This window comes from Tachyglossus aculeatus, chromosome 7 (genome assembly GCF_015852505.1).
Source record: "Tachyglossus aculeatus isolate mTacAcu1 chromosome 7, mTacAcu1.pri, whole genome shotgun sequence".
Taxonomy (NCBI): Eukaryota; Metazoa; Chordata; class Mammalia; order Monotremata; family Tachyglossidae; genus Tachyglossus; species Tachyglossus aculeatus.
The window spans coordinates 46,481,161-46,508,012 of NC_052072.1; the positions used below are offsets into that span (position 1 = coordinate 46,481,161).

Sequence of the window (26,852 nt, forward strand, 5' to 3'; positions counted from 1 at the left end):
TTTGAACCCATGACCCCTGACTCCCAAGCCCGGGCTCTTTCCATTGAGCCAAGCTATCCCAGTGCTTAGTATAGTGCCCAGCACATAGTAAGCGCTTAACAAATATCATTAAAAAAAAAGCAACAGAAGGGAAGACTTTTCACTCAAAAGATGTTAGCATACAATAATAATAATGGTGGCATCTATTAAGCACTTACTATGTGCAAAGCACTGTTCTAAGCACTGGGGAGGTTACCAGGTGATCAGGTTGTCCCACGGGAGGCTCACAGTCTTAATCCCCATTTTACAGATGAGGTAACTGAGGCACAGTGTGACTTTCCCAAAGTCACACAGCTGACAATTGGTGGAGCCAGGATTTGAACCCCTGATCTCTGACTCCAAAGCCCGGGCTCCTTCCACTGAGCCAAGCTGCTTCTCCATAAATTAATTAATATAGAATTTAATACCACAGGAAGTTGTGCAGACTAAACATATCAATATGGCAAAGAAGGAGTTGGTTACATTCATGGGCTAGAAATCCATAGTGGGTTACCAAAGAGAAATGCCAGGGATGCAGAAGGACAAATAATAATAATTATGGTACTTTTTAAGCACTTATTATGTTCCCATCAGTGTTCTAAGCACTGGGGTACATAGAAGTTAATCAGGTTGGACACAGTCCCCGTCCCACATGCTGCTCACAGTACTAACTTCTAGGAAGGATTAGGATTTAGTCTCCATTTGACAGATGAGATAACTGAGGCACAGAGAAGTGAAGTGACTTGCCTAACATCATGTGATAGACATGTGGCAGATTGAGGATTAGAACCCAGGTTATCTCATTCCCAGGCCCGTGCTCTTTCCACTAGGCCACACTGTATTAGATGGTATGTCCCCAACCGTAGAGGCAGATGCTAAAAGAGGGTAGGTAACTGCCACAAAATTTCTACTGCCACCACCAAAATTAGAAACGTGAACTGGGTGACTTCCCCCATGGCAGCCCCGTTTATGATCACATCAGTCAGTCATTTAATCATATTTATTGAGTTCTTACCATGCACAGAGCACCGTATTAAGCACTTGGGAGCGTACAAAGTAAAAATATAACAGACTGATTTGCTGTCCACAACAAGCCTACGGTCCAGAGAGGGAGACTGACATTAACATAAATTAATTACATATATGGACATAAGTGCTGTGGGGCTGGGAGGAGAGATGATGTATATAGGGAAAAATGCTGTTTCATTTCCCAGACCAGACCCCAGCCTTAAGAAGCAGCATAGCCTAATGGCTAGAGCCCGGGCCTGGAAATCAAAAGGTCAATCAATCGCATTTATTGAGCACTTACTGTGTGCAGAGGTCATGAGTTCTAATCCTGCCTCTGCCACTTGCCTGCCATGTGACCTTGGGCAAATCACTGCATTTTTCTGTGCTTCAATTCCCTCATCTGTAATATGGGGATTTCGGCCGTGAGCCCCATGTGGGACAGGGATTATGTCCAACTCGATTTGCTTGTATCCACCCCAGAATGTAGTACAGTGCCTGGCACAATGTAAGCACTTAAATATCACAATTATTTTTATTATCATTATTATTATTATTGAGTTCTAATCCCGACTCAGCTCCGCCATTTGTCGGCTGCGTGACCTAGGACAAGTCACTTCACTTCTCTGTGCTTCAGTTCCCTCAACTAAAATGAGGATTACGACTGAGTACAAGTGGAACAGGGACCGCATCCCTACCCTTGTAGGATTTGCTTGTATTCACCCCAGCGCTTAGTACAGGGTCAGACAAGCAGTAAGTGCTTAACAAATACCACAATTATTTGGGTTTCTTAGAGTTTTAGAACTTTACAGCATTTCATGCAGTAAAATCACAGCTCCCCAATTCATCTCTCACATCATCCAAGAACTTAGTCCAGTGATCAAATAAAAGCTCAAAAAAATGTGATCGATTGATCTTTCAACCCCACACTCCCACCAAAGGCCACTTCAGTATTCGCTAATTGGTCAAGGGGCTACCTAATGATAGTAATTCCCACGAAGCAACAACAATCATATTAGAAACACTTGTTCTGCTAGAGCTGCTCTCATCTACAGAACCTACAAGTTTCTTACTCAACGATTGTTATAAAACTTCATCTCTATTATTAGATTATTCATTTTTCTAATTGTTACAGTAATCCATTAATTCTCTGAATCTCTGATTTGGATATTTTCACAGATCTGATACTCTGTTCTCCCCTACAAGCTCCCACCCTAGAAATCGCCTCCACACCAAACATGCCACTTACCACTTGTGTTCAAATTGAAAAGCCGGCCAGCAGCCAACACTTCTGTTTTTATATTTGAAGAAAAGAACAAAAAGGGAAAAACCCAGCCAGAACCCAATGAAAAAGCTTTATTTTCTTCCTTAAAAAAATATGGAAAACGAGGAGGTGCTGTTGAATAAGTGGACAGAATAAATTGAGTATGTCGACAGAAGAAAACATCATGCAAGAAGCTGTAAGCCAGTGAGTGCCTGTCTTTCACCCTGTGCTTTAAACAAGGCTCTTGGGAGAATTTATGCTGAAGTCAAACTGAGAGGGATAATACCTTAAGTTTGTACATCTAGTGTACCTGAAAAGAATTCAAGCCGTTTGGGAAATTCTCTTCTAGCTCTGACCATTAGCAGGAAATACATCACTAAAAAATAAAGAGGAAAATGAAAGGCAGCACATTAAACAGCACACTGAGTCACAAATAAACTCCATTCATGGGAAGAATTCAAGTAGAAAGTTTACAGGTGACAATTCCTCTGAGGATACAAACACTGGTTCCTCTTGTGACTATCCCACTGCCCCCTGATAATTCTGGGAATTCTGGGCCAGAATCCTCTAAGAGTAACCTTCCTTAGCAGTCTTCTCCACCTGGGGACTACAAAATAAAATCAGAGGTGTAGCAACTATGTGGTACATTATTGGAGCATTTAATAGGAGATCCTACCTGGGTATTTTTTCCCAATGCTTAGTACAGTGCTTGGCACGTCTTAAACCCTTAATAAATACCATTACTACTAATTATAATAATGAAGATTCAGAGGAGTCGTTTGCCGGGCTAGAAGCCACAGAACTTTTTCTTTACTGTGGAATGGTTTGGTGGCAAGTTGATTAAGTGAAATGCAGGTCTGTCTATAGCATTTTATAACGGCAAAGAGCTGAATCGACTCTCCCGTGAAGTACATCTGAAATGTTTTCACAGATTTACAGGTGGAAAAGAAGAAACACCTATCTCTACTTGCGGAGGCAAGCCATTAAAACTAGCCATGGGGGAAAGGTCAAATGCAAAAATTTGAGGGTCAAGAGAGATGCCCTCATTTAGCTGGGGGAATTGGGTGTGAAGAGGTAAGTGATCTTGTAGAGAGATACCTCCCTCAGGGCTAAAAGAGTCTGTGCTAGGAGCATCTTGCCATTTATTATTATATCACGCTAGCAGCTTCTTATTTTCTCAGTAAACTAAAGAATTAGCCTCATTTTTTCTATCACAATTAGTGGAAGTGTGTTTTCTCTCTCTCTCGCTGTCTCTTCTTCCTTTCTGCCTTCTCTTCCTTCCCAAGGGTGAGGTTTGATCTTAAATCCCTTCTCTACCCTGTGCCTCAACGCCCCCAGTTGTGGGGTGAGAAATGATACAAAAGTAAACCCAACCCTTGAGTTGGGGAACACTTCTTTGGGAGTAGATGGATCTCCAGGCAAGGTAAATTAATTAAGAACCCCAGAAGACTGGATAAGACTACCTTGGGTCCCAAAACAGTTCCTATCCCTCCCTCCCTCCCCGCTTACTGGGGTGAACACTTTCTAGGACTTGGCCCAATGGCAAGTCAGAAATTTGGGACTCTTACACGACAAAATCTGTCCCCTTCTTCCTGGGGACCCATTTGTGTTCATGCTAGCTCTCTAGGAAAATCCTCAAACTCTGCCCCGGAGAATGATTTATCATTTTAGTCAGGGTCTTCGCAGGTTGAACTTTCTGCCCATTTTCAGCCCACTGGAGGCAAAGATACATGGGACCAGCCTCACTGATGGTCTGCGAATCTCCCGCCGAGGGTTCCGGCATAACGTGAAGCTCAAACGCAATGGAGGGAAACAGAGTGCAAAGACACGCCAACACCCCCTGTGGTCCAGGGCTCGGCGCTGGACTCGCTCAGTGGTCACGGGTCCCTACGAAGGGTTCTGTCCACTTTGAAACATCCATGAAAATGGAGGAAGAGCTGTGGTAGAGCCAGAGGCAAGGCAGCGCCCCTTCCCTAGTCCAGACGTCCTTGCTGCAGTCGTAAACCTCCATCTCCACCCGGTAGTCGCCGTCCATGCCCTGCCAGCGGCCTCCTGTCACGTACAGCTTGCCTCCTAGTGACACCATTCCTCCGTTCTCGTGTAGACTGTGGAGTAACTGCACCTGCAGTGATGGGATTGGGGAGAGGGCTGGTTTCAAGGACAAGAAGAAGCAGCCTGGCGTAGTGGATAAGCAAGGGCCGGGATTCTAATCCTGGCTCCACCGGTGGTCTGTTGTATGACCTTGAGCGAGTCACTTCCCTTCTCCGTACCTCAGTTCCTCTGTAAAATGGGGATCAAGATTGTGAGCCCCACGTGGGACAGGGACTGTGTCCAACCTGATAATCTTGTATCTACCCCAGTGCTTACTGCAGTGCCTGACACACAGTAAGCGCACAACAAATGCCATTAAAAAAAGTGACAGGTTTTAAGGGGTGAAGGCAGGGTAGCACGGAGTCCCACAACTGACAACGCAGCCTCAACACCTGAGAGAGTGTGCCATATGACACGAGTTTGCAGGCCTTGACTTGGTCCTTGATTTGGGAGATTCTCTAGGGAATCTCTAATCCAGCCATCTAATCAGAGGTCCCTCTAGACCGTAAGCTTGTTGTGGGAAGGGAACACGTCTATTTATTGTTACACTGTACTCTCCCAAGCGCTTAGTGCTGTGCTCGGCACACAGTAAGTGCTCAAGAAATACGATCGAATGAATGAGTGACTGGTCCCCATTACATTGGGAGTGAGGCCCCCTTTGGAGAAGGGCGACTGATGTTTACTAAATCACAGCTGGTCAGGGGAATTCAAGGCCCTGGCTCTCACTTCAGAGACGTGGCTCTCTATGCAAACTCTGAGCCCCTCAACAAAGGACAGCTGAGAGGGATCCTGGGCACTTTAATTCAATCAATCATATTTATTGAGCACTTACTGAGTGCAGAGCATTGTACTAAGCAATTGGGAAAACACAGTATAACTTCAGAGTCTTTCCTTATTGTGGGGAGACTGAGGTCCAGTCAACTGGTGCCAAATACATTGAGGATCTTAAGTCCCCTTAATACTAGAGAACTGTGCTGTCTGAACCTGTTAAAAAGGGACACATTTCTTGCCAAAGGGATTCCTAGCAATCAGCTGCGGGGCCAAATGCCCATTTACTTTCCTCAGTTGTTCTACAATCCAAGGGTACTGAATCCCCTCGTAATGTCAGGACACACACGAGTCAGAATTCTTGGAGTAAGGCTACTCTGCCAGGATGATTAATAGGTAATCCCTGCCAGGATTTCCTAGCCTAAGATATGCTGATTTAACCAAGCCAATGTAGAGAGGTGGTCATATCCTATCACCTAAGGAAGGGATCCACTGATAGGACTGGCAGGGGGCTGAATGATGATGATGATGATGATGATGGTATTTGTTAAGCGCTTACTATGTGCCAAGCACTGTTCTAAGCCCTTAGGGTAGATACAAGGTAATCAGGTTGTCCCACACGGGGCTCAGAGAAATGATCCTAAGAAGCCTTCAGGGCTACCTTTTATACACTTCCCCAAGAAGCTTAAGATAATGTGCTAAATGGAGAAATTCTTCAGTGGGCTTCTTTGTACCACCATTTTTAGCGGGTATTCGTTCATTCATTCAATCGTATTTATTGAGCGCTTACTGTGTGCAGAGCACTGTACTAAGTGCTTGGGAAGTACAAGTTGGCAACATATAGAGACAGTCCCGACCCAACAGTGGGCTCACGGTCTAGAAGGGGGAGACAGAGAACAAAACAAAACATATTAACAGAATAAAATAGAATAAATACGTACAAATAAAATAAATAGAGTAATAAATCCGTACAAACATATATACATATATACAGGTGCTGTGGGGAGGGGAAGTAGGTAAGGCGGGGGGGATGGGGAGGGGGAAGAGAGGGAGAGGAAGGAGGAGGAAGGTCACATATGTATGTGGCTGGAGAAGTGTGAATCCCAAAAAAGGTGATCAATGAACTATGTGACATCTAACCCTAGGAGTTCTCTTACACAATTGTTGTGGTACATGTTAAACCCTTGCTACGTACTGAGCTCTGTCCTAAGCGAATACCTGATAACCAGGTCAGACACCCTCACTGTCCCCAGTGGGGCACGCGATCCAAGTAGGGGGGAGAAATGGCATTTAGTACCCATTTTACAAATGAGGAAATTGAAGCCCAGAGAAGTTAAGTGACTTGCTAACGGTCACACAGCAATCGATCAATCAGCGGTCCTCTGATGCTCAGGCCCACGCTCTTCTTTCCCTTCAAGATGGAGGGAAGTCCATGAGCAGTGAATGAATGGGTGGGTAGAAACGATGACCGTTACGTTAGCAAGACTCCCACAGCCGATCCAGAATCAGAACTAGTAGGAGAGAGAACTTGATGTCTTCCAACATCCCTAGAGCGGATAGCAAGGGAAGGGAATTCTGGCAAGGCCCTCTTCGCACCTGTCCCTGCCCTGCAATGGGGGGCAGCTCCGTCAGCTGAGCGCTGACGCCATGTGAACAGCTGCGGCAGGATTTCGGCATGATCCTGGGAAACCTGAGCCTGCGACAGCGTTACACACGGCTTCGTAAACAGCAGCGGGGCCTGGGGAAGGGGCGGATGGGGAAGCGGTGCCTCCAGCTCTGTAGTGGTGATTCAGGGACTCCAGAACAGGTGCAGAGCATTTCAAATCAACTGTGAAACCTCACAGGTTCTGAGCTTGCCTTCATTCATTCATTCGATCGGATTTACCGAGCGCTGACTGTGTGCGGAGCACTGTACTGAGCGCTTGGGAAGTACAAATTGGCAGCCGTCTTTAGAGAAACCAAGGACCGCTCTGAAGCTTCTCAGGTCAGCTGGTTTGGGAGCATGAAACTGAGGGAGTTTGGCTTTGCACTGGGCAAAAATTAATTTCTTGGGCCTGGTAGTTCCTGCGTTGGATGCTCATTCATCCAATTCAATGATGATTTCAGATATCTTTAAAAGGGACCCAAGAATAAAATCAATCAATGATGTTTATTGAATGCTTACAGTGTGCAGAGCAGTATACTGTGTTCTTGGGTGAATACAAGGGAATGGATAGACATAATCCCCCCTGCCCTACCTCCTTTCCCTCCCCACAGCACTTGTATATATTTGTACAGATTTATTACTCTATTTTATTTGTACATATTTACTATTCTATTTATTTTGTTAATGATGGGCATATAGCTACAATTCTATTTATTCTGACGATTTTGACACCTGTCTACATGTTTTATTTTGTTGTCCATCTCCCCCTTCTAGACTGTGAGCCCGTTTTTGGGTAGGGACCCTCTCTACATGTTGTAGACTTGTACTTCCCAAGCGCTTAGTACAGTGCTCTGCACACAGTAAGCGCTCAATAAATACGATTGAATGAATGAATAAATAAATAAATATGATTGAGTGAATGAATAATAATAATGATGGGCATCTGTTAAGCACTTACTTTGTGCAAAGCAGTGTTCTAAGCGCTGGGGAGGATACAAGGTGATCAGGTTGTCCCAAGGGGGGCTCACAGTCTTCATCCCTATTTTACAGATGAGGTAACAGGCACAGAGAAGTTAAGTGACACAGCTGACAACTGGCAGAGCTGGGATTTGAACCCATGACCTCTGACTCCCAAGCCCATACTCTCTCCACTGGGCCACGCTGCTTCTCTGTCATCCTCAAACTGGAAATGAGTTATTCTCTTTCCGTCTCTACGAGGCGGCTGATTCAGGCAGGTGGAAGTAGGAAGAGAGTGATCACTTCATGATCCACTTTTCCCAGGAAAGGATTATCTCCTAGCAAGGCTTTGGTTCCCCCTGAACCTCCCTCAGCCACTTCACTGTCCACACTTATCCGTATACTTACTTTCTGCCACAGATTGGCATCTGGGTCATAGACGTAGACTTTTTTGGTGTTGTCCCCAATGAGGTAGATCGCACCATGCAGGGAGGCACAGCGAGGAGAGGACAGGTACTTTGGGATGAAGGGAGATGCAATGACACTCCACACATCTGTAAGAACCACAAGATGGCCATTCGTTATCCTCAAACGGAGATGGAAGGTTTGAACCCCCACTCCAACAACCTGATAGCCTAGCTCTAGTTGCTCCACTGAGAGAAGAGGGGTAACTGCAGTAGAAGAGGAGAGGTGAGGAAGGGGAAGGCGAGGAAATAATTTTGCAGCCCTTGATGTCTTCCAGAACAGATCCTTACCAGGTGGAGCTGTCTTCTTATAGTGATCTTACCTGCCTAAATCCCACCTCCTGTCAGTTCCCGACTCCCGCTCATCATGGGAGGATTCTCGGGGTACCTAGGGGACCTGGGCAGGGGCGAGGGAGGGGGACATTTTGTCCTCATGATGCTCTACAGCCCGGGGTTAGAGGAATCTTTGACCTGGCACTGGAGAGACCAGAAACCAGAAGTCTGGAAAGCAGTGTGACCTAATGGACCTGAGTTCTAATCCCGGATCTGCTACTTGCCTGTCATATGCTTGCTCTCCATCACCTCGCCCCCTCCTACCTCACCTCCCTTCTGTCCTTCTCCAGCCCAGCCCGCACCCTCCGCTCCTCTGCCGCTAATCTCCTCACCGTTAGGCCTCATTCTCGCCTGTCCCGCCGTCGACCCCCGGCCCACGTCATCCCCTGGGCCTGGAATGCCCTCCCTCTGCCCATCTGCCAAGCTAGCTCTCGTCCTCCCTTCAAAGCCCTACTGAGAGCTCACCTCCTCCAGGAGGCCATCCCAGACTGAGCCCCTTCCTTCCTCTCCCCCTCATCCCCCCTCCATCCCCCCATCTTACCTCCTTCCCTTCCCCACAGCACCTGTATATATGTATATATGTTTGTATGTATTTATTACTCTATTTTATTTGTACATATTCTATTTATTTTATTTTGTTAATATGTTTTGTTTTGTTGTCTGTCTCCCCCTTCTAGACTGTGATCCCACTGTTGGGTAGGGACTGTCTCTATATGTTGCCAACTTGTACTTCCCAAGCTCTTAGTACAGTGCTCTGCACACAGTAAGTGCTCAATAAATATGATTGAATGAATGAATGAATGAATGAACATGACACTGGGCAAGTCACTTAACTTCTCCGTGTCTCTGTACAGTTACCTCATCTGTAAACACCTAGTCTCCATCCTCCCTAAACTGTGAACCCCATGTGGGACAGCGACTGTGACCTGTTTTTCTTCAATCTACCCCGGTGCTTAATACAGTGATTGGCACATAGTAAGCACTTAACAGATACTATTATTATTACCATCATCATCAGTGGTATTTATTGAGTGTTTGCTGTGAGCAGAGACCTGTATTAAGCTTTTGAGAGATTACAACAGAGTTGATAGACACATTTCCAGTTCACAGTGAGCTATAATTAAGAGATGGAGCCATAATCTCAGTTCCCATTGGAGAGGGTAAGAATAGACACAGTTACTCACCCTGAACAAAAGTCTGGGGAGTCCAAGCTAATGGCTTTGTATCCTCACAGCCAATCCCACGAAGCCAAAGTACGTCCTCACTGCTATAGAATCAGCACCTCTGTCATTCAATTGTATTTATTGAGCGCTTACTGCGTGTAGAGCACCGTACTAAGCGCTTGACCTAAGTTACAAGTCTACGCGCTATCCTCAATGGATCATTCACTCCCGCACAGGATGATTTGAAAGAGCCCATCTTCCAGTCAGTAATAATAATAGTAATAGTCATTATGGTAATTGTTAATAATAATAATAATAATGATGGCATTTATTAAGTGCTTAGTATGTGCAAAGCACTGTTCTAATTGTTAAGCACTTACTATGTGCCAAACACTTTTCTAAACACCGGGTAATCAGGTTGGACACAGTCCCTGACCCCCATGGGACTCACTCTCTTAATCCCCGTTTTACAGATGAGGTAACTGAGAAGTTTAGTGATCTGCCCAAGGTCACGGAGCAGACGTGTGGCGGAAGCAGGATTAGAACCCAGGTCCCTCTCACTCCCAGGCCCACCCCAAGCTGGCTGTGGGGGCCTTACTTCAGACTGTGAGCCCACTGTTGGGTAGGGACTGTCTCTATATGTTGCCAACTTGTACTTCCCAAGCACTTAGTACAGTGCTCTGCACACAGTAAGTGCTCAATAAATACGATTGATTGATTGCGGCCCTGCTAATGGATCCTTACTTACCTATAACTGGGTTATAGCACTGTAGGGTCAGGGCGTTGTATTTGCACGCACAAGAGCCGATGAGGTAGAGCTTCCCTTGACATCCGACGGCTGAGAAGTTGCTAACGTACCTCAAGGCCGGAGAGATAAGAGACCAGCAATCGTTATAGGGGTCATAACTCTCCACCTCCACAATGTCCATGGTGGTCCCTACAGGCCAAGAAGAGATAAAGGGAGAAGAAATCAGCCAGTCAGTCAATCATATTTATCAAGCACTGTTCTGAGGTTGCATTTTGACAATATAACAAGGTAACAGACCCCCTTCCTGACCTACAGGCCAAGAAGAGATAAAGGGAGAAGAAATCAGCCAGTCAGTCAATCATATTTATCGAACACTGTTCTCAGTTTGCATTTTTACAATATAACAAGGTAACAGACCCAATTCCTGCCCTACAAGCCAAGAAGAGATAAAGGGAGAAGAAATCAGCCAGTCAATCAGTCAATCTTGTTTATCGAGCACTGTTCTAAGGTTGCATTTTGACAATATAACAAGGTAACAGACCCCCTTCCTGCCCTACAGGCCAAGAAGAGATAAAGGGAGAAGAAATCAGCCAGTCAGTCAATCATATTTATCGAGCACTGTTCTAAGGTTGCATTTTGACAATATAACAAGGTAACAGACCCCCTTCCTGACCTACAGGCCAAGAAGAGATAAAGGGAGAAGAAATCAGCCAGTCAATCAATCAATCTTATTTATCGAGCACTGTTCTAAGGTTGCATTTTTACAATATAACAAGGTAACAGGCCCACTTCCTGACCTACAAGCCAAGAAGAGATAAAGGGAGAAGAAATCAGCCAATCAGTCAATCTTATTTATCGAGCACTGTTCTAAGGTTGCATTTTTACAATATAACAGTGTAACAAATCCACTTCCTGCCCACATGAACTTACAGTCTAGAGGGGGGGTACGAGGAATACCTCGGAAGAATAGCGCTCTTAGCGCCCCTTAACCAATCTAGCGTGAGAGGCCTGAATCCACACAGCATATATTTCCCGGTGCCAACCTGAGAACTGTGGGCCCCTTGATTCACATTCCTGGGAGGAAGAGGAAGTTTCCTGATAAAAAATAACCACATCACTGCACCAGGTGCAGAATGGCCCAACTCCGGGAATCGAGTCCTTATCTCCTAGAGCAAGGACAAGCACCAAAGTCTGGACTGTAGGGAAATACCAGCCTTGGTCAGGAGGATACTTCCCAAGGTGATAACATGCCCCTAGAGCCCTTCCTTCTACTGTTGCGCTTGAAACCAGCACAGCTTATAAAAATGTCCTCGTTTCCCATCGCTATTGAGACACCGCAATGACTTGATAGCGATGTCGGTCCTTGGTGTTTCCTCTGGTTACCTAGTGAAGCTGTCCTGGCGTCTTCCTGCACCGACTGGGGTGTGAGTGTGCTTCGCTAATAAATCTACTCATTAAATGCAGCCTTTGAGTGCCTTGCATCATTGGTATACCTTTATGAACTGCAGCGTATGAACTTACATCTGGTAATAATAATAATAATAATAATGTTGGTATTTGTTAAGAGCTTACTATGTGCCAAGCACTGTTCTAAGCGCTGGGGGGATACAAGGTGATCAGGCTGTCCCACGTGGGGCTCACAGTCTTAATCCCCATTTTACAGATGAGAGAACTGAGGCCCAGAGAAGTGAAGTGACTTGCCCAAAGTCACACAGCTGACAATTGGCAGAGCCGGGATTTGAACCCATGACCTCTGACTCCAAAGCCCGGGCTCTTTCCACTGAGCCACGCTGCTTCTCAGTGTGAGAACTGTGGGAGAACATCAGTAAATGGCCTACCGCCCAGGGCATAGATCTCTCCATTGAGGACCGTGCTGGCGTGATTGGTGCGGGGTTTCAGCATGGGCGCTGTAGGTTTCCAGATGCCTTTTTTCAGGTGAAAGCACCAAGACTGGGTAGTGGACCAAGTGTCCACCTGTGTGCCTCGGGATCCTCCTACGAACAAAGAGAAGTCATCAGTGATAGTCAGGGAAAATGCAGATTTCACTCTCACAAGTCCTCTACAGGACAAGGGCTCTGAGACCCTTGAACGTGGCAGTTGACATAATAATAATAATAATAATAATAGCATTTATTAAGCGCTTACTATGTGCAAAGCACTGTTCTAAGCGCTGGGGAGGTTACAAGGTGATCAGGTTGTCCCACAGGGGGCTCACAGTCTTCATCCCCATTTTCCAGATGAGGGAACTGAGGCCCAGAGAAGTGAAGTGACTTGCCCAAAGTCACACAGCTGACAAGTGGCGGAGCCGGGATTTGAACCCATGACCTCTGACTCCAAAGCCCGGGCTCTTTCCACTGAGCCACGCTGCTTCTCCAGTAATCTGAGTTTACTGACGTCTGAAAGAGGCTGCGATAAGGGCTATTGACCAGTTTGGGACAACTCCGTCATTTCATGAATCTTTAATAAACGTGGAGAAGATCACAGAAGAGCTCTGTGAAAATCAAGGAATTTTTTATGGTATTTGTTAAGCGCTTACTATGCGCCAGGCACTGTGCTTAGCACTTGGGTTGATACAAGCTAATCAGGATGTCCCACATGGGGCTCGCAGTCTTAATCCCCATTTTACAGATGAGGTAACTGAGGTAAAGACAAGTGGTGGACCCAGAATTAGAACACAGGCCCAGGCCCGTGCTCTATGATGATGATGGCTGTGAGCCCACTGTTGGGTAGGGACCGTCTCTATATGTTGTCAACTTGTACTTCCCAAGTGCTTAGTACAGTGCTCTGCACACAGTAAGCGCTCAATAAATACAATTGAATGAATGAATGAATGATGGCATTTATTAAGTGCTTACTATGTGCAAAGCACTGTTCTAAGCACTGGTGAGGTTACAAGGTGATCAGCTTGTCCCGCGGGGGGCTCACAGTTTTAATCCCCATTTTACAGATGAGGGAACTGAGGCACAGAGAAGGTAAGTGACTTCCCCAAAGTCACACAGCTGACAATTGGCGGAGCCGGGATTTGGACAACTTGTACTTCCTAAGCGCTTAGTCCAGTGCTCTGCACACAGTAAGCACTCAATAAATACAATTGAATGAATGAATGAATGAATGAACCCATGACCTCTGACTCCAAAGCCCGGGCTCTTTCCACTGAGCCACACTGCTTCTCATTATTATTTATTATTATTATTATTATTAATAAGCATTTACTACATGCCAAGCACTGTACTTAACACTGGGGGAGATACAAGGTAAGCAGGTTGGACACAGTCTCTGAACCACAGCGGGCTCACATTCTAATTAGGACGGAGAATAGGTATTGTCCAGCCCCATTTTGTAGATGAAACGTTTGATTTCCCAAGGGAATAATTGTTCAGGCTCAGAATCAGAAGGGTGCCAGCCCAACTTGACGTCTCTACTTCAATTTCAAACAACAAAGACAGCTCTAACTCAATTCAGGAAAGCTACTCGGAAATAAATCATCCCCCCCAAGGGACTGAAACAAGATGAGTTGGAGTGCCAAGTTTAGAGCTCTGTCGCGGCCACAGATTGCCCTTCCCCTCCCCACCCCTAAAGCCTTCCATCCCTCAAGCCTACCTGTGACATAGATATCATTGTTCAAAGCCACCAGAGAAAAGCCCCACTTATGGTAATCGGGAAAGTCAGGAAGGGCCGTCCAACGTTCTGCCAAGAAGATAAACAGAGTAAGAGTGGGGATCGGGGAATGGGGTCACGACACATTATCCAGAGACCCGGAACTGCCGTCCATAATTTTCTCCATTGGATCAGGTCTGGCCTCTAGCAAACCTCAGGCATTTTCCCACCCCTTTGCTCAATACATCAACTACGAATATAAATCAGACTGCCAGGAATGGAAGTTACCTCATTTTTACCAAGTAGATAAAAGACCAAAGATCCAAAGCGGGGCTAGACAGGGGCGGTATACCTGCTTGTGATGCCCTGAAATCTGTTCATTCTTTAAGGCATAAAATCAAATTGTTCTCCTCGGTAGGTATCGCTTGAAACCCATGGTGCATCCGAGCTTTCTGTTTTCTGTCTCCTTTCTGACCAGGTGTTATTCTGGGGACCTCAAGAAAGCATCACGTCTAATAACTGAATGCCCAGTAGCACCGAAGAAACTCCAGCACAGTCTCTCTCATTACTTCTGCTCTTTTTCAGCGCCAGAGCCAGGATGGAGAGTTTTCATTAATACTCAGTTGGAACTCCGCCCAAGAAAGTTGCCTGGGCAACGTTACACCTAGAGTACCACGAAAGCATCCCTCCCGCTGCTATCGTCATTTTTCAATTGCTCCCGAAGCGCTGGTTGCAATCGAGGCTCCCCGCTCGAGGAGCTTTTAATCTAGACATTGAGGGGATAATGGAGAAAGCCGGAATTGTTGGAAATCCCGAACGATGATCCTTCCGTCTAAACTTGCGCCCATGATGCGGTCAGAGTCCGTCCCTGACGCTCGCGTCATTTCACCGGGATTACTCATGCCTGGCTCACCCTGGAAGGAACAGACCATTGTGTCACGGGCATTCACCGGGCCGTCCCTCAGCCTCGCGGGCCGGCTCCCGTCTGGGTGGACACAGCTGCTCGTCGGAGGGTCGAGCCAAGAGAACTCATCTCATTACATCAGCTTGAACTCTCCCACCCTGGCTGATGCCCGCCTCCCGGAGGGATGGACCCCCAGCCCGCCTTACCCGCCGAGTGCCAGCCTCTGACGCAATGGGCCCATCAGGCCCTGGCAGGCGTTTTGTTGATCGGCCGGGGCTGCGGCGTCAGTCCTGGGCTCAGCGAGGGTCCGAGTCCCCCGGCTGTTCAGCACGTCAGATGCCATCACGCCACCCCCAGTCCTCCCCCCGGGTCCAGATTGGGCCCAGTTGGCACCTTTGATACTCAAAAACTTCTACACTGTTCCCACTGAGGGAGACTTCCCCTTTTCTCTTGCCCCGGATTTCCCTGGACAATTCAAAATAAGCTCCTTTAGTTTGTTTTTTTTTTCTTTGTCAGCAGCCGTAGCACTGGAGAGTTAATCCAGATTTGTCCAACAGATCACCCCCTGGAAAGTTCAGCTGCTGTTTGGGCCATCACTTCGCCGCCAAAAGAGAAATTGGCTCACGATTGCAACAGTTGAGGATGATTTGGTGGTGAACCCGTGACCTGGGAGGGACATAGCCAGTGATTCGTAAACTTTTTTATCCCATGACTTAATGCCCCCCCTGCACTTCATCTCTGAAACATCTTGGCAATGCAGCAGATCTTTTGAGTTTGACGGAATGTCACATCTCCATTCATTCACTCTTCATTCATTCAGGGAACACGTCTACCACCTCTGTTATATTGTAGTCAATCAATCAATCCACCAATCAACAATATTTACTGAGTGCTTACTATAAGCAAAGCACTGTACTAGATGTCCCCTTGTAGACTGTGAGCCCGCTGTTGGGTAGGGACCCGCTCTATATATTACTATGCGCAAAGCACTGTTCTAAGCACTGGGGAGGTTACAAGGTGATCAGGTTGTCCCATGGGGGGCTCACAGTCTTCATCCCCATTTTCCAGATGAGGGAACTGAGACCCAGAGTGACTTGCCCAAAGTCACACAGCTCACAAGTGGCAGAGCAGGAATTTGAACCCATGACCTCTGACTCCAAAGCCCACACTCTTTCCACTGAACCACGCTGCTTCTCCAGTAATCTAAGTTTACTGACGTCTGAAAGAGGCTGCGGATAAGGGCTACTGACCAGTTTGGGATGACTCTGTCATTCCCAAATTGTAATTCCCAAGCGCTCAGTACAGTGCTCTGCACACAGTAAGCGCTCAATAAATACGACTGAATGAATGAACAATATGGCAGAATTAGCAGACATAGTCCCTGCCCATAACGAGCTTACAGTCTACAGGGTGGAGAGAGATGCTAATATGAATAAATAATTTTTAATATGTGATGCATAATTTAAAGTTATGTACATAAGTCCTGTGGAGTTCATTCATTCATTCAATCGTATTTATTGAGCCCTTACTGTGTGCAGAGCACTGCCCTAAGCGCTTGGGAAGTACAAGTCGGTAATATTTAGAGATGGTCCCGACCCAACAGCGGGCTCACGGTCTAGAAGGGGGAGTTGGAGGTGGGCAATTATCACATGCCCAGGGGTCACGGATCTAAGCGCACAGATGACCCAGAAGGGAGAGAGAGCTGAGGAAAAGAGGGCTTAAATCGGGGAAGGCCTCTTGGAGGAGATGTGACCTTAATAATAATAATAATGGCATCTATTAAGTGCTTACTATGTGCAAAGCACTGTTCTAAACGCAGGTACAAAGAGCGGTGGTCTGGCACATATGGAGGGGAAGGACGTGGGAAAGGGATGTGAGACAGATGAGATCGAAGCACAGTGAGTAAATTGGCACTGGAGGAGTGGAGTCTAAGGGCTGGGCTGTTGTTGGAGATCAGTGAAGTAAGGTAAGGTGGGAATGTACTCTCCTAAGCACTTAGTACAGCTCTCTGTGCACACAGAGTGCTCAGTAAATAGCACCAATTGATTTATTGATTCATTCAATTGAGCACCTACTCTGCGCAAAGCCCCGTTACTCAGCACTGGGGGGAAAAAAGGACTAAAGGATAAATAAGACACAGTTCCAGCCCTCGGGGACTCCAGTCTGAAAGAGGGAGTTTGGAGGCTAGTAGATGGCAGAAGATGACAGATCGACTACATAAAGGCAAAACACCCTAATTACGCAAGGACGGCAATGAACGCAATAAGACTATCGTGGTTAAAGGAGCTGTTCTCAGGCTTCTCGGCAGACGGATGAGGTAACTGCAGAGAAGTGATGTGACTTACCCAAGGTCACACAGCAGATGAGTGGCAGAGCCGGAGTTAGAACCCAGAGCTCCCTGGGGCCAGTTCTAACTTCAACTCAAGGGTGGTAATGAACGCAATAAGAGCTCAAGAATATTGTGGTTAAAGGAGCAGTTTTCAGACTCCTCGCCTGTCCAGAGGGCAGGAGTCACAACAGCCATCGCTAACACCTTCCCCCCGTTTTAAAATCTTTGGGGACAGACTGCCATCGCTCCAGTCCCTCCCTGCCCAACCCGATCCAGTCTAGCAGTTTGGGAGTAGAGTCCCGGCCGGGATGGGACAGTGCCCAGATTCTAGGCAGTCCGGTGGTCTCGTTGGGCTGAAGGCGTTCAATAAATACCATTGTGAATGAATGGATCAATGAAGACAGATGTGAGTGTCAACTCACTTCCCTCCTTCCCTTCCCCACAGCACCTGTATATATGTATATATGTTTGTACGTATTTATTACTCTATTAATTTATTTATTTTACTTGTACATATCTATTCTATTTATTTTATTTTGTTAAGATGTTTTGTTTTGTTCTCTGTCTCCCCCTTCTAGACTGTGAGCCTGCTGTTGGGTAGGGACCGTCTCTATATGCTGCCAACTTGTACTTCCCAAGCACTTAGTACAGTGCTTTGCACACAGTAAGCACTCAATAAATACAATTGATTGATTGATTGATTTGAAAGAACAGGCCGTGGCAATATCCGGAACCGATACAGAGAACGAGCGCGGTTCAGTGGAAAGAGCCCGGGCTTTGGAGTCAGAGGTCGTGGGTTCAAATCCCGCTCTGTCAATTGTCAGCTGTGTGACTTTGGGCAAGACACTTCACTTCTCGGTGCCTCAGTGACCTCATCTGGAAAATGGGGATTAAGATTGTGAGCCTCACCGTGGGACAACCTGATCACCTTGTAACCTCCCCAGCACTTAGAACTGTGCTTTGCACATAGTAAGCGCTTAATAAATGCCATTATTATTATTATTATTAAATGCTATGGCTCTGTGGTCCCTCAAGCACTTAAGGGGGCACCAATGGCAGACAGAGGCCAGAGATCTCTCCCCCCTTGCCCCACTTTGGTGGTCAGCCCTAATCCTACCACAGTGTTCCCAACATTGAGGTACTTACTGGACTTGGCATTATAGAAAGCGAAGTTTCTGGAGACAGTAGGGGGTTCCTCACTGTTTTCCTCATCCTCCGCCTCCTCCAGGGCTCTCCCACCTACCACCACCAGTACCTCCTCCAGTTTCTGGGGGAGGGCCAGTAGGGTCTGCTGAATGAAGAATTTGTTCTCCTTCTGTTGGGAAAAACAAAAAAGCACCCAGACATCTTAGCTGCATCCTCCCTGTCGTCTAAGGTCAGAACAACGGGCTCCAACTGCAGCAAGAGGGATCTGCAGGTTCAAATCCCAGCTCCACCACTTGTCTGCTGCGTGACTTTGGGCAAACCACTTCACTTCTCTGCACCTCAGTGACCTCATCTGCAAAATGGGGATTAAGATTGTGAGCCCCCTGTGGGACAACCTGATCACCTTGTATCCTGCCCAGTGCTTAGAACAGTGTTTTGCACATAGTAAGCACTTAACAAGTACCATCATTATTATTAGTAGTGTACTAGAATGGTGAGCAGGTGTTCCAGGGTGTCAGGGAGGAGATGTTGGCAAGTAGGTTGGGGGGGACAGAGGGGGAAGGGATAGTATCAACCCCAGCGCTTAGAACAGTGCTTGGCACATAGTAAGTGCTTCTAGACTGTGAGCCCGTTGTTGGCGTGGGACCGTCTCTATATGTTGCCAACTTGTACTTTCCAAGCGCTTATTACAGTGGTCTGCACACAGTAAGTGCTCAATAAATACGATTGAATGAATGAATGAATGAAAGGGGACCGTAAATATTAATATATGTGAGGATGGTTAGATGTGGTGAGGGTGGTTCAACACTTCCATCAAGCGCTAGCTACCTTGTGAGTTCCTGGGAATTCTATCGCCGGACAATTCCCCAAATCTCCAGGATGGAAAATGCAGTCCTGATTGAGACAAGAGAGACGGATTGAGTGTTCTCTCAAGGTCTCTGCTATGCTCCCTGATCATTTTTTTCATGACATTTGTTGAGCGCTCACTTGTACCCGACACCGTACTGAGTGCTGAGATAGATTTAAGCTAATCAGGTCGGACACAGTCCATGTCCCACATAACCATAATGATAATAATAATGGCATTTATTAAGTGCTCACTATGGGCAAAGCACCGTTCTAAGCGCTGGGGAGGTTACAAGGTGATCAGATTGTCCCACGGGGGCCTCGCAGTCTTATTATTATGGTATTTGTTAAGCATTTACTCTGTGCCAGGCATTGTACTAAGCACCGGGGTGGACCCAAGTTCCACTTGGGGCCCAGAGACTTAATCCCCATTTTACAGCCGAGGTAACCGAGGCACGGAGAAGTGCTTAAGATCACACACCGGACAAGTAGCGGAACCGGGATTAGAACCCAGGTCCTTCTGACTCCCAAACCCGTGCTCTGTCCATCCACGCTGCTTCTCTATCGGCGTATATACGTGCACGTCTGGTTGCAGAGGTTTGCTCAGCTGGTAAAAGACGTCCAGGCTTGGAATCGGTCTGAGGGCTGCTCCTCCTTGAGCCAACTTGGGCCCGGGTTTCACCAGACACCAATCAATCAAAGGTACTTCATTCATTCAATCGTTTTTATTCAATCGCATTTATTGAGCGCTTACTGTGTGCAGAGCACTGAACTAAGCGCTTGGGAAGTACAAAGGTTCTGACGGCGTGCTTGCTGTGTTTGGAAGAATATGATGCGGTAGAGTAGTTAGACATCCCTGCCCTCAAGGAGCTTGTAGTCCTAAGTGCTACCATCAAAGCCATTCAGCAAGGAGCACAAAGGCAACACATGCTGCAAGGATGTAGCCATTCTGTCAAACCCTTGGGAATGCCCAGTTATCTTCCCCTTGTCATCTCTGGGTAGCAGTCTAAAGTCCATCTCCTGTTCTAGCTCACGTCCATTCCATGGTCCGGACGATTGCCGCCCGGGAGCCGTCTAATAATAATAATAATAATAATAATAATAATAATAATAATAATAGCATTTATTAAATGCTTACTATGTGCAAAGAACTGCTCCAAGCGCTGGGGAGATTCCCAGGTGATCAGGTTGTCCCGCGGGGGGCTCACAGTCTTCATCCCCATTTTCCAGATGAGGTAACGAAGGCCCAGAGAAGTGAAGTGACCCGCCCAATCTCACACAGCTGGCTCCCCAGCGTGGCTTAGTGGAAAAAAAACCCGCCTTGGGAGTCAGAGGTCGTGGGTTCTAATCCCGGCTCTGCCACTTGTCAGCTGTGTGACTTTGGGCAAATCACTTCACTTCTCCGGGCCTCAGTTACCTCATCTGGAAAATGGGGATTAAGACTATGAGCCCCACTTGGGATTGCCTTCCAACGCTTTGAACAGTGCTCAGCGCTTAGAACAGTGCTTTGCACATAGTAAGCGCTTAATAAATGCCATCATTATTATTAGTTATTAATCGGCAGGGCCAGGATTTGAACCCACAACCTCTGACTCCAAAGCCCGGGCTCTTTCCACGGAGCCACGCTGCTTCTCTGGCCATCGCTAAGACAATCGGAGGAGGTGACTCTAACAGAGGCGACGCTTATTTCACGCGTGGAGAGAGGTGCCACGACAGGTGAGCCAACCTTCTCAAGGGGGTCAATAATTTTGCAAGCCGCTCGGTTGTTGCGTACCCTGCAGAGTTGGATGGGTACATGAGATGCAGATATGTTTTTTATATGGGGCTAATTTAAGTGAGGCATTAAGTGAGGCAGAGAAGTAGCGTGGCTCAGTGGAAAGAGCCCGGGCTTTGGAGTCAGAGGTCATGGGTTCAAGTCCCAGCTCCACCAACTGTCAGCTGTGTGACTTTGAACAAGTCACTTCACTTCTCTGGGCCTCAGTTCCCTCATCTGTAAAATGGGGATTAAGACTGTGAGCCCCCCGTGGGACAACCTGATCACCTTGTAAGCTTCTCAGCACTTAGAACAGTGCTTTGCACATAGTAAGTTCTTAATAAATGCCATTGTTATTATTATTATTAAATGGTGTTGGGTTTAAATGAATCAGGGACCATCAGTCGATCAATCGATCATATTTACTGAGCTCTTACTGCGTGCAGAGCACTTTAGAAAGCACTTGGAAGGGGATAGTATAGCAGAATTAGTAGACAAGCCCGCTGTTGGGTAGGGACCATCTCTATATGTTGCCAACTTGTACTTCCCAAGCGCTTAGTACAGTGCTCTGCACACAGTAAGCACTCAATAAATACGATTGAATGAATGAATGAATGAAGAGAAGCAGCGTGGCTCAGTGGAAATAGCCCAGGCTTTGGAGTCAGAGGTTATGGGTTCAAATCCTGCCTCCGCCGCTTGTCGGCTGTGTGACTTTGGGCAAGTCACTTCACTTCTCTATGCCTCAGTTATCTCATCTGGATAATGGGGATGAAGACTGTGTGCTTCTCAGAGAAGTTAAGTGACTGGCCCAAGGTCACACAGCAGACATGTGGTGGAGCGGGGATTAGAACCCATGTCCTCTGGCTCCCAAGTCCAGGCTCTACAGGTCCAGGGAAGCAGCGTGGCTCAGTGGAAAGAGCCCGGGCTTTGGAGTCAGAGGTCATGGGTTCAAATCCCGGCTCTGCCAATTGTCAGCTGTGTGACTTTGGGCAAGTCACTTTACTTCTGTGGCTCAGTGGAAAGAGAATGGGCTTCGGAGTCAGCAGTCATGGGCTCAAATCCCAGCTCTGCCAATTGCCAGCTGTGTAACTTTGGGCAAGTCACTTCACTTCTCTGGGCCTCAGCTACCTCATCTGTAAAATGGGGATTAAGACTGTGAGCCCCCCGTGGACAACCTGATCACCTCGTAACCTCTCCCAAGCACTTAGAACCGTGCTTTGCACATAGTAAGTGCTTAATAAACGCCATTATTATTATTATTCTCTGGGCTTCAGTGACCTCATCTGGAAAATGGGGATGAAGACTGTGAGCCCCCCGTGGGACAACCTGATCACCTCGTAACCTCCCCAGCACTTAGAACAGTGCTTTGCACATAGTAAGTGCTTAATAAATGCCATTATTATTATTATTATTATTCTCTGGGCTTCAGTGACCTCATCTGGAAAATGGGGATGAAGACTGTGAGCCCCCGTGGGACAACCTGATCACCTCGTAACCTCCCCAAGCACTTAGAACAGTGCTTTGCACATAGTAAGCACTTAATAAATGTCATCATTATCATTATTATTATTATCATTATTGGAGATGCTATCCAATCCGGCCTGCCGTCCTTCCCTAGGGAACACCCCGGTCCCTCTTTCCCCCTTTTCTCCCTCCTCTTCTCCGTCCCCCTCCCTGGCGGGGCAGAGATGCCCAGGCCCCGCCCCGGGCACTGACCATGCTGCGGGATCGGGAGATGAGCGACTGGCACGCCTCCGATTCCCGGATCAGCGGCTCCGACGAGAGAAGGTCCTGGAGGAACTGATCGGGAAGCGAGACCAGGTGGAGCCGGCCGAGGAGCTCGGGAAGGTGGCGGGCCCGGGCCCCCTCTTGGTACCTCACCCATCTGAGCACGGCCTCCACCGGGCTCTGCTCCTCCCGTACTTGCAGCAGGTCATCGGCGAGGCAGAGGGCCAGCCTCTCCTTGGGCAGCAGAAGGAACTCCTCCTCCTGAGCCACGGCCTCGAAGTTTTCCTGCAGGAAGGCCCGAGCCTTCGAGGACACCTCCGGGCAGCCGTGCAGCTCTCCAAACTCACAGATGCCCAGGCAGTTGGTGGCATCCACCTGCTGCTGCAGATAGCGGCAGCCCACTTTGAGCACGGTGGGGAACTGGAGTAGGCTGGCGGTGCGGATCAGCCCCTCCACGTTCCCCTGGTTGATGGTGAGTTTGCCCGTGTAGGCGAAGTCCAGGAGCTCGCCCATGACCGCGGCGTCCACGTCCTTGATCTCCACCCGGGCCGAGATGCTCTCCACGAAGTCCCCGGCAAACATGGCGTGGAAGTAGGGGCTGCAGAGGGCCAGGACGCTGCGGTGGCACGGGAACTCCCGGCCCCCGACGAGCAGCGTGACGTCGGACAGCTTGGGATTGGCCCGCAGGCCCTGCAGTCCTTCCAGAATGTCCCGGGAGTGGGTCGCGAGGCAGAAATCCAGGTCGTCCACGTTCCTCACCATGGTGATTCTTCCTGGGTACGATTTTCGATGCTGGGTCTGAGGCTCTCACACGGAGAGGCCCACGGGAGGGTTCCTCCTAGGGAGGAAACTAGAAGAAAGTTGGAATCAATCCTGGACAGGTGCCTGGAATAGAGAAGGCCAGACCCACCCTCCATGTCTTCCCAGCTTTTACCCTCACTGGGAGGTCGAGTCAGACTGCTGAACGACGCTTCTACAGTTACGTAGCCCGATGTTCCTCCACATGGCGAGGCTGCTGAGGATTTTCTGCCGACCGATTCTTCCTCAACATCTCCATCCTCCCTGGCCTCATCAAATAGCTCCCTCCCTGGCCCCTCTTCCAATCAATCAATCAATCAATCAATGATGCTTACTGAATGCTTATCGTGTGCAGATAACTGTACTATGCTTGGGAGAGTAACGTACTTCAAGACAGCATGGCAGGATGGAGCAGTGGATAGAGCCTGGGAATCAGAAGGTCATGGGTTCTAATCCCGGCTCTGCCACTTAATAATAATAATAATAATAATCACATTTATTAAGCGCTTACTATGTGCAAAGCACTGTTCTAAGCGCTGGGGAGGTTACAAGGTGATCAGGTTGTCCAAGGGGGGCTCACAGTCTTAATCCCCATTTTACAGATGAGGCCCAGAGAAGTGAAGTGACTTGCCCAAAGTCCCACAGCTGACAAGTGGCAGAGCCGGGATTTGAACCCATGACCTCTGACTCTAAAGCCCGGGCTCTTTCCACTGAGCCACGCTGGCACTTGTCTGCTGGGTGGCCTTGGGCAAGTCACTTCACTTTTCTGTGCCTCAGTTACCTCAGCTATAAAATGGGGATTAAGACTGTGAGTCCCACGCGGGACATGGAGGACTGAGGCCAACTTGATTTGCTTGTATCCACCCCAGCGGTTAGTACAGTGCCAGGCACACAGTATGCGCTTATCAAAAACCACAATTATTACTGCTAAGACGGTCCTCACCCTGCTCTTTTAGCCCCTTAACCCTGGGCTCTCCATTTGTTATTCACTGGTGATTCTGTTTCTTCCTCCCCGTAGTAGCTGGGCAGCACCCAAGCAACAATATTATTCTTATCAAGAGCCATTGAGTCATTCCTGATTCATAGCGACACTATGGATATATTTCCTCCAGAACGTCCTGTTTCTGCCATAATCCGTAACCTTGCTAGCTGTTCTGCCATTATCATTTTTACGGTCTCTATCCATCTAGCCACTGGTCTGCCTCTTCCACATTTTCCCTGGACTTTTCCTAGCATTAGTGTCTTTTCCAGAGACTTAGTCTACCTGATTATGTGCCCAGAACCGGCTAATCTAAATCGAGTCGTTTAGCCTTCCAAATACCACTTTGGCTCAATTTGCTCCAAAATCCATGAGTTTGTTTTTCAGGCAGTCCATGGTATTCACAGAAGTCTTCTCCAACACATTTCAAAAGAATCGATTGCTCTTTCTATCCTGCTTTTCACTGTCCAACTCTCAGATCCATGCATTGTCACTGGCAACACCATAGAATTGACAATATACCCAGAGAGATATCCATGCCCAAAGGGTGGAGAAAAACTGCACCCAGAGGCCGTTCGATAATAATAGTAAATAACGATGGCATTTGTTAAGCGCTTACTACGTGCAAAGCACCGTTCTAAGTGCTGGGGAGGATACAAGGTGATCAGGTTGCCCCACGTGGGGCTCGCACTCTTCATCCCCGTTTTACAGATGAGGCACAGAGAAGTGACTTGCCCAAAGCGGAGCCAGGATTTGAACCCATGACCTCTGACCCCCAACCCCGGGCTCTTTCCACTGAGCCATGCTGTTTCATGAGACCATTACCGATATGTGGGGGTGACTTCAGAGCTTCTCTCCTGGGCATCAGCTATTTAGGCTGCCTCCCTTTGTGTCAGAAGCCCGCACAAGGCCATCCCAACTGGACCAGGGTGGAATTGGGACACGACATTGCCCGACTTCCTGGCTGCAATCAGATCCCGGGTCCGGAATTATCTGGCCCCCGATCCCTGTCCCCTTGTTCCCAGAAGTAACTAGGATAGGAGACAGACAAATAGGGACTTTAGCGAGAGTGCAAGATTGAGGCTCACACCGGAAAATGACCCTCTTTTCTCCGTCTCCCCATCCCCCTTGCAGCAACAGGAACTGCACTGGACAAACAGGGAATGCCTGTTGTACCTTCCAGGTACTACTCTACTGACACACTTCAAAACTTTGGGTTGGTTGTGAGCTGACGCTGAGAATGGTTCCTAAAAATGGTTTTAGTTCCAAGAGTGTTCCCTCAACTCCTCTTTCTCTCCTACAGCCCTCCTCCAAGAAAATGTCCGAGCTTTGTCATTGCGACTCACGGAATTCCCCAGAGCCAGAACGAGCGTCTAACTCCTCATTTTAATTCCACCCGCATCCACCCAGCCCAACCCTTTTTTCTAATTCCATCCGCGCCCGTAGTTCTCCGCTCCTTCCCGGCCTGGTCGAGTCCAGATCGTAGAAGCCCGGGCCTTACCTCGGCTGGGTTTTTCTTTCCCTCTGAAACTTCCTCTTCTTAGCCGGTCACGTCCAATCGGGTTCGGGGGCACAGGGACGAGAAAGTCAGCGTGGAAGATCCCTGCGGATTTCCAGCCCTGGAAGTAAGCACTCGGCGCTCCAGGGAGTCCTCTTTAGACAATCCCCGGCTGGAGACCGGCAGCCGGGGGAGGGTGGGACAAGGTATTTTTAGACAGTCATCGCCCCCGGTTGGAGTGTGCAGTGGGGAGGGAAGGGCTTTGACAGTTATTCTCGCCAGGCGGCCTGCTCTTAAAGTTGTACACCCAGGAGCATCCTTCGGACGCACTGGTGATGACGGCTCAGCTGGGGAGGAATTGCTTCTTTGGGATGGGATGGATCGATCAATCGATCAATCAATCAATTGCTGAGCGGGTACCAGTTGCGGTCGACAGCTACTGGTGGTTGGAGCTCTGGGAAGACTGGGAATGTGCCTCGTTTTCATCTCGCATGGAGGAACTGTGGCGGGGAGTTGGGTTTTTGTTTGTTGTTTTTAGTTTAGTTAGTTTAGTTTTAGTTTAGTTTAGTTAGTTTAGTTTTTAACAAATACCATAAATTGGTATTTGTTAAGAGCTTACTAGGTGCCAGGAACTGTACAAAGTGCTGGGGTAGAGACAAGTTAATTAGGTCGAGCACAGTCCCTGTCCCACATGAGGCTCACAATCTTAATCCCCATTTTAGAGATGTGGTAACTGAGGCACAGGGAAGTTAAGCGACTTGTCCAAGGTCATTCATTCATTCAATCGTATTTATTGAGCGCTTACTGTGTGCAGAGCA

The 26,852-nt window shown here is 47.8% G+C and overlaps 1 protein-coding gene across 3 annotated transcripts; it reads right to left on the reverse strand.

The window, feature by feature from the left end:
* Positions 1-3,849: 3,849 nt before the first annotated feature.
* On the reverse strand, positions 3,850-26,183 carry KLHL30 (kelch like family member 30). Of its 3 annotated transcripts, none has more exons than XM_038749509.1 (9): positions 26,038-26,183; positions 22,748-23,597; positions 19,261-19,326; positions 18,433-18,601; positions 14,057-14,143; positions 12,295-12,450; positions 10,457-10,645; positions 8,157-8,302; positions 3,850-4,409 (listed from the first exon to the last, which is right to left on the reverse strand). In XM_038749509.1, the coding sequence occupies exons 2-9, from the start codon at positions 23,519-23,521 to the stop codon at positions 4,158-4,160; spliced, it is 1,839 nt and encodes a 612-aa protein (XP_038605437.1). In that variant the 5' UTR covers positions 23,522-23,597; positions 26,038-26,183; the 3' UTR covers positions 3,850-4,157. The 3 variants fall into 3 exon arrangements, with proteins under 3 accessions (XP_038605437.1, XP_038605436.1, XP_038605438.1); XM_038749508.1 differs by having other exon boundaries at positions 22,748-23,609; XM_038749510.1 differs by lacking the exon at positions 19,261-19,326 and having other exon boundaries at positions 22,748-23,609.
* Positions 26,184-26,852: the final 669 nt, after the last annotated feature.